Below are 8,537 nucleotides of genomic sequence, written 5' to 3' on the forward strand. Positions count from 1 at the left end.
CCACGTTGGATGAGGGTAAATTCACACTATGGGGCCATTATCATAAAAGTTAGAACTGTGTGATGAATCCCATATGTATTTCACCATCAGCAGTGTGTGGATTTCCATGAAATCTTTCCTTATCATGGATGGTAGCAGATTAAAAGTTTCCTAAACCTTTCTTCCTTAATATGACATGCACACATCATGAAACCAAATCAAGTTTCGTTCACTGAATATAAGAGCTAAAGAAGAAACTTTTGCTCAAAAATAGCCAGTGTTGGCATGTAACTCAGTCCTCCAGTTTGCACGTTCTTCTAAGACGACCTCTTCCACCACTGAGTAACACACAACTCAGCCTCTTAGATCAGAATTACCATTCCACCTGTTGCAAAACTCTGATAAACTCCAAGAGTCACGTGCCTAAGCTTTGCTTGGGTCCTTTCTGACCACCCTATGAAAACAAGGCTCCCTCTCGTCTTCCAGGTCCAAACCACCGTGAAGCGCCAATGGATGCAGTTCAAAATCCAATGGGACCAGCGCTGGGGAAGGCGCCCCAACCGCCGCTCTGCTGCTCGCGCCGCCGCCGCCGCTGCCGCTGCTGAGGAGGGCGACCTCCCGGTGTACATCTGCCACCAGGAGCCTAGGAATGAGCCTGCCAACAACCAGGGCGAGGAGGGTGCTGAGATCATCCCCATGGACATCATCGAGTAAGAGTCATCCGCTTGAATGTGAAGCACACACACAGCATCGTGATCACTGAGCCTTCATTTCCTGGGGGAAAGATAGATCATGCATTTAACGATCCCCATCCCCCCAGGAGCTGAGCATATCATTTGTGAAGAATTGTTAAGTGAATGTGTCCATAGTGAATTTGAAGAAAGTGATTCTTGGTACTATTGCTTTGGGAGACAGTCTAGGAATGGAGTCTCCCACTGCAACTTGTGAACTCCATCATTCATCCAGGACTGAGATGCAGATGCGGCATGTCTTAGTAATGCGAGGCAAGTATCCAAGAGAAAGGCAATTAAATTGACCTAGTGCAGATACAGGGTGCTCCTTGTCAATCTTGAGCCATTTCTACCTTTGAGAAATTTAAGATCACTATCAAGAGATTTCTTTTTAACTCTAGATTTTGAATTAGAATATTTCTGTATTTGGCTATGGATCTGATTTTTAATTTTTTTATTTCAATCAATCCTGAGGCTACATATTTCACCATCCGTACAATGTAAAACTGCACAAATTACATGACCTCTGCAAGAAAAAATGGGTTTCACATATAAAGATGACTAAGGATGTGGAAGGCGAGACCTGCATTTGGCAGGAAAACATAATGCTTTGAATGAAAAAGAAATCTTGAGTCAGTTTGCTGGAACTATTACACACCCAGCTTGTTTTTGGATAATTCTGGTAGGGTAGACCCTAAGTGCTGTAAGGAATTGGTCTTAATGTTGACTGTGCTTTGGTAGCTGACATTTATAAATTGGGAGGTCACACAAGAATCCATCACTAAATTTTTCACAAACTGCCAAAAATATAATTCTTAGTGGAAGAAAATACTCTTTAAAGAGTTTTCCACTTTCCTAAACTCCAGGATTTATAAAGCAAATCATTCTGAGGTTTATAAAGCAGATTACCTCTTGCCCTTGGGTGCTATCTAGCAGTAAAAGATAGATGTGTTTAAGGACTGGTAATTAAAAGACTCCATGTAAGTCCATTAGCTGCCTTCCATCCAGCTTCAAAGCTTAACAAGATCACAGTCTTTTCCAGGAACTTTCAGTAGAGCTAATTAGAAATCAGTGTATAGTTGACCTCTTGTGTGCCGCTATTAGCAAAACAAGAAGAAAAAAACGTAAATGCTACAAGTTTAACTGCATATTAATTCATGTTAAAATAAAAGTAGAGTTTCTCATTAAAATCTAGTAGTGTAGATTTCCACATCTCTCTTCACTTCTGTGTATAAGATCTTTAAAAATTTCTGAATAAGCTTGTGTCGTTAACTGGTGAATTTGTAATAGTAATCAGAGTAATCATTGTGTAATTTGTATGCTAAGTGAGATACACTGAAATCCTCCAAATCTCAAATCTCATCTGTGTCATCTTATGCCACTGCCTTTCAGAAGTGATTTAGTTGTGAAAAGACAAGAACTTGATTTGTTCTGGTTACATATTTAGTGCAACCAGAGAAAATAATATTTGTCCAACGAAAATGTATTTTGGATACTGAAGTAGATTAAGTCTCCTTTACTGAATGTAAGGGAAGAATTGAAAAGAAGGTATTTTTCCAGTCATAGTGTTACGTGATGTGTTATTTTTGTTTACAAACATGGAAAACAGAGTATTTCTGGCAGCTCTAGTACAAATGTGATAATATATTGCTAAAATATTTTAGATGTTATTGTGCTAATATAGTAGTAATATAGTAAGTAATATAGTAAGTAATATAGTAATATAGTAATATGGTAATATAGTAGGAACTGAAGAAATCAAAATAGTTTATTAGTATTGCATTTAGTGTCAAAATTGTGTGAAATGCATGCACTATGTATATGTATAAATTAATATAGTCAATAAAAGCAAAAGATATATATTTGTGTATTTTTCTAAAAAATACATTATTCATTTTTCATCCATTCATTTTGTCTCCTGTTCATTCCATGCTTTCTTCTTCATTTCAAACACGGCCTGCTGATATCTCATCTAGTTTGTACTGCAGGAAGGGGAAGAATAATCCAAAAGTATTGGTTAGAAGTAGTGTGCAAAAGATGTCAAGATCCTTATCTTTATTAGTGTAAACACCTTCGGTCTACAGTTTGACTCAATGGTGCAGTTCTCATGCCCTTGATAATGCAAAAACCACACATGACTATCAGTCTATTCAGATCTATTTTTAGGAAGACTTATTTGGGATCCCTTTGTAGGAAGGAATCAAATTTTTAGGTCTGTATAGATCTGGATAGCATGAAATAGAAAAAAAATGAGGATTAAGTGGAACTGTGATGAACTTAATAATGGGAACAGGAGTAATTTGTGGGAACTTCACATTATGTGTAGCATTCAAAATCGTTGCTTCATAGATCTGGGGAACTTTTTTAGGAGGGATACATAAGGGGTACATTTTCCCCTGTATGTTCCAGAGAGTGATTCAAATAGATATTATTATCCTTGTGATCTTCAAGAATGAAAATAATCTTCCATCATGCCATAAAGTCTGATTCTTCAAAAGAGTTACTTACACTCAAAAGGTTGGCTGCCCACCTGCTTTGATTCCCTCCTACAAAAGGATCCCAAATAAGTCTTTGGGTGCAAATGGATATCATGGTTCCTGAAGAGAAGGAAAGATGTTGGAAGTCCTGAGAAATATGCTTAACATTGTGGAGCTACAACCCTTCTCATTTCTTCCTTCATTCATAACTCATTGATTCAACCATGTACCTTCCATCCTGCATAAAACTGAGGTTCATTAACACGGTTATCATGGCAAAGTTTCTTTGCAATGATGGGTGCTTCTTTTCTATGCCAGTGGTAAAAATGGAAATCTATAAAGTGAAAAACACAACCACTGATACCTTTGGGGCGGAGAAACAAAATGGCACATGTGATTGGCGGTGGTGGCTGCGTGTGAGTTCCCCTCCTCATTAGCCAGGAGCAGAAGAATTCATTACAACACTCTCATAAGAGTGTTATCATTTTCTTGATAACAAAATCAAAAACAGTGGTTCTTCTATTGAATACATTACAATCCAATGCCTAGCATAGGAGTTAACACTTCTGAGTTTAAAATGTGATTATTCATGAAAAAATGAACATCAGAAACAATATTTAGAAAAGCAATGAGATAAACTCAGAAGGAACCTTCATTTGTTATTTTGAAAAAGAAAGCAGGCGACTTTCTCCTCCTATCTCAAGTTCATGCAAAACTGGTATGGAGCAAGGGAGTTGGAAAACACTAACTGAAAACATAAACAAAAAGAATGATCATATGTGCATGTGAGGGTGGAGGAAGCTACAGAAGGTACATTTGAATGTTAAGAACTAACCCTATTTCCAGTGAGTTTTATTCTTCTGGCCTTTCACATCTTTTTAATATCTCCGAATTACATGAAGCATTGGAGAAAACATAACCACTGACATCTAATTTTCTAATATTGTATCTTCCTCCATTTACATTAGCAGGCACCTCTGAACGATTTCCCTTATCCTAAACATTGTCCAGCCAGTCTCTTCTGTCACCCATCAAAATCCATTTTCTACTTACAGAAATGTGATACTTTCTAACTTTCTCAGAAATCCTTCCATTGGGACTCAAACTGTGCTGTCCCTCTTCTTTATTTAACCAGCATTGCCACCTTCTGTCACTACAGTCTCTTTTGTTTGAGAGACTGCCTTATTTTAATTCAGAGAAACTGTCTCTAAATAAAATCAGAGTACTGGCTAATGAATGGATAAGATAGGGAAGACCTTGACTATCCACTCGCCCACCCAATTATGCACCAGGTAGTGAAGAAAAGTAGCTGCAGGGCCAGCTGAGATGGTCAAGTAGAGAGCACACTGATTCCCACCCCAGATGCCCCACTTCAGAAACTACAGAATCAAAAAGGACACAGAGTTTCAATAGTTAGCAATTAATGGAAAAGAGAGAAAACAAAAGGGAAAAAAGAAATACACAGAGAAAACTCTAAGCTTCATGAGTCAATGCACATTTTAATGAACCAGAAAAAGATTCAGACAAGAGGCAGAGGCCACAGGCAGTAAAGAACAGAATCAAGGAAAGAGCTTTACTCTGTTTTGCACCTCTGTTTCCATCGCTGGGAGACACTGGCTGTAACAACAGGTCTGATTGCTGGTCCCTGTGTTCCTGGCATACTCTCAGGGCAGACCAACAGTCCTAAAGGACTGGGGAGTTCATGAGAACCATCAGCTCTGCAGTAAGCAGACACCTTGAGCACTTGATCCTCGGTTTTCCTCTGCTATACTCCCATAGGACTGATGAGTTATGAGCTAGGGAAGTTTCCTCATCCTAATGATTTTACTCTGAAGGGATTAAAAGTGTTAAATATTGTTTTCCTATAAAAATAGTGAAAACAAAAAAGAAAAGATCAAGGATTCTTTTATGGTAACTATTTTTTTTTTTTACTCTGGGTATCACTCCCTTTATTCTCTTTATATCCACCAGAACCCCACAAAGTCAAGGCCTGGCTTTAGGTCATTTCCTAAAAGACATTAGAGATCAATGACTCCAGGAATGAGAGGTCACAGGACAAGACAACGAGACATCTGAGGGACACAACTATTTAAAAGAGGACTAGCCAATACAACAAAGCACACCAACTTACAGAGTGATTGGGAAATCTAAATAAAGATTGTAATGCATGTTGGAGGACTTAAGTGGAGATGTTAAAAACATAGAAAGAAACAAGAAATCCTACCAAAGAACCCAGTGGGTTCTTGAAATGCAATAGCTAAAATAACACTATACTTAATAGTTGAAATAAATAACATTTACTTAACAATATAGACCCACATTTAAAATGAATTAAGGAGGTAAAAAGAAAAAAAACAGGCTAGTAAGCTCTTTTAGAGGAAAGTATAAAAATCTAGAAAGCATAAAATAAAAACTAAAAGATGCTAGGTGTGGTAGCACATTGTGATTCCAGTGACTTGGTAAACCGAGGCAGGAGGGTTGTCAATCAATGCCAGACACTGGCTGAAAATAAAAAGAGAGTTGGTAGTGTAGCTGAGTGATAAAGCACCCCTGGGCTCAATCCCCAGTACCAAAAAACAAAACCAAAATAATAACAACCAAAAACCCTAAAAGATAACAAAGACAGAACTACCTGTGTCAGAAGAATAGGGTCCCAGGAGGACACACACACAAAAATAAGAATGAAGAAGGGACATATTTTCAGAAATACATTTAAAACTCTCCATAATTAAACATAAAAGAGACCTAAAATAGGGATAACTCTAAGATTTCCAAGTAAATGCACCAAAAAATCCTATTAATATTGAAAAGATTAGAATAAGAAGAGGTCAAAATCACATGAAAGCAGGTTAAACATTTTCTCTTTTAGTGGAACGATAGATATCTATACAATTAAGGGAGTTACAAGGGTGAATAAATGAGTATAAATCTTAATATGACATCAATTATAATAAGGTAGTCATGGCCACCAATTAAAAACAGATTCTTGGGGGGAAAAATCAAAGCCCCCCCAAAGCAACAAGAGACAAATATAAGACAAAAAGAAAACATAAGACAAAAAAAAGGTATGGGAAGAGTTATGTTAGAGAAATATGATCCACAGTAAATGGGCTTTTTCTTAATATCTGACTAAATATGACATTAGACAAAAAAATAAAAAATAAAAAAAGTCTTAAAGGACAATGTGTTAGGCCATTAAGGCTGCTATAATAAAATACCTTAGACTGGCCTGTTCCTCAAAGATAGTGTCTTCTATATGTCTTTCCACGGTGGAAGGAAGTAAGGAAACTCCCTCTGGCCTCTTTCATAAAGATATTAATACCATTAATGAGGTAGAAGCCCTCACGACTTAATCATTTCCCCAAAGATCCCACCTTTTAATGCTATCACATTGGGGACTAAGTTTTAATATGGGTTTTGAGAGGACATACATATTCAGGTGACTGCAAAAGTAGTAATTGGACAGAAGATTATAACCACCATAAACTCATACGCATCTTTAAACACAGCTTCAAATTAGATCAAGCCACACCATGAGAACAACAGGATGAAATAGATGATTTATCAGCTGCAATTGAGGACGTTAACTTACCAATCTCAGAATCTGATACATCAAGTGAGTAAAATATTAACAATGATATAAAATACCTGAAAAATTCAATTACTGATGTCAAGCAATTAAAAATATATCAAGCACTATATTCAACATTGAGAAAGTGTGCACTCAGGAGTACACATAGAAACGTCCATAAAAGAGCCATATTTAAGAACAAAAAGGACCATTTCTTCTGAAGGATTGAAACCATACAGATCTCTGGTCATAATGCAACATAATTAAAAATCAATAGCAAAATTGTAGCTTAGGCAACCTGATGTATGAAATAATGAATATTTCTAAATAATACTTTTAGAAGCCTATTAAGAATTACAGAATGGTATGTTTCTGAATTAGTGTCATGTTAGTTTTAACTTAATGTTATTTAGATAAAGTGTTACAACTCCATGGGACATACCTAAAACAATTCCAGCAAGGAAACTGAATTTTAGTTATATTTAAGTAGAACAATAAACTGAGAAACAGAGTAAAAGCAAAACTATAAGGGACAATGTCATTGTGAGTAATTACCCTGATGCAATGATACCCTGTGAGTACATTATCAGGCAAGCTAGCTCAGAGCTCATGGTCCAGAAATGGTCACAGACAAAATTAAGATGTTCAAATCACGGAGTTTATTTAATCAATTGAAAAATATTCAGTGAGAAGCCTGGGGAAGATTAAGTAGGTGAACATATTTAAGCATAGATAACTGCAAGGTGGTTTTCACACTACCTGGGCTTGTTTAAGTTACTGAGTATGGGAGGTTCCTAGGGCCAATACTGGGTATCTACTCTATCAAAGAGATGCAGGCATAAGTATTTGTGGTTTCAGTTGGAACTTGCCAATCATCACTAAAATTAATAGCACTAGATTTTTTCTGAATTTCGGGCAGAAGACATAGGAGCTAGTACATTTCACTATTGGTCGAAGATTAAAGATCTCATGACTATTGAGAGTCTTAGAATCCTCATGTATATGTAGAGTATCATGAACAACAGGGATTCATATGTCATCTTTAGTCTGTCAGAATATGTATCTTCAGTCTATCAGAAATATTTAATATCTCATGATTATAACATATTATATTGCCTATGTCAAGCACAAATATATTCAATGTTTTTCTATGTCTAATATATCTTATGGGTTACTAATCTACATACCATTCACATTTATTGTCTTCTACAGCAGAAATAAATATCCTAAATAACTCATCAAACATATTGCAGATGGCCATGAATTTCCACATAAATCAATGAAATAAAAAATGAGAGAAGGGGGAGAGACTAATAAAATCAAGACCAAAAAATATTAAACTAATATGACATTAATATAAGAGGCATAATTCTATTCTTCTTAGCATCCTTTTAAAACTAAGTTTGTTGTTTTCAACATTGGATTGTTTAGCAATAGTGTCAATTTGGTCTTTTAAAATACATTGGAAAAAATAAAGTCTCTAATTAAAATGATCAATGGAAAAAAATTTCTTATTTTTGAAATATATAATAAAAGGGTGGGTAATTGAGATACTATGAAGATGATAAAAACAAGAAGATCACAGTGATGTTTGGAAGTCCAGTGAATAACCATGTACTAATAAACTTGAAAACAGATGAAACAATGAAATTTCTAGAAAAAAATACTTAAGAAGACAAAACAGGAACAAAAAAAAATACAAAACTTGAATCAACTAAGTAGTCAAAATAACAGCCTGAGATGACTTTATATCTAATCTATCAAATTTATTGAGGAATA

General features: G+C 35.9%; 1 protein-coding gene across 1 annotated transcript in view; it reads left to right on the top strand.

The window, feature by feature from the left end:
• The window catches only part of Calcr (calcitonin receptor), a 112,179-nt gene extending 109,564 nt beyond the window's left edge, over positions 1-2,615 (top strand). The window contains exon 14 of the mRNA XM_005340531.5: positions 466-2,615. Within this exon, the coding sequence (XP_005340588.2) occupies positions 466-693 (228 nt within the window). The 3' untranslated portion in view covers positions 694-2,615. The remainder of the gene's footprint in view (positions 1-465) is intronic.
• Positions 2,616-8,537: the final 5,922 nt, after the last annotated feature.

Source organism: Ictidomys tridecemlineatus, chromosome 2, assembly GCF_052094955.1.
Source record: "Ictidomys tridecemlineatus isolate mIctTri1 chromosome 2, mIctTri1.hap1, whole genome shotgun sequence".
NCBI classification, from domain to species: Eukaryota; Metazoa; Chordata; class Mammalia; order Rodentia; family Sciuridae; genus Ictidomys; species Ictidomys tridecemlineatus.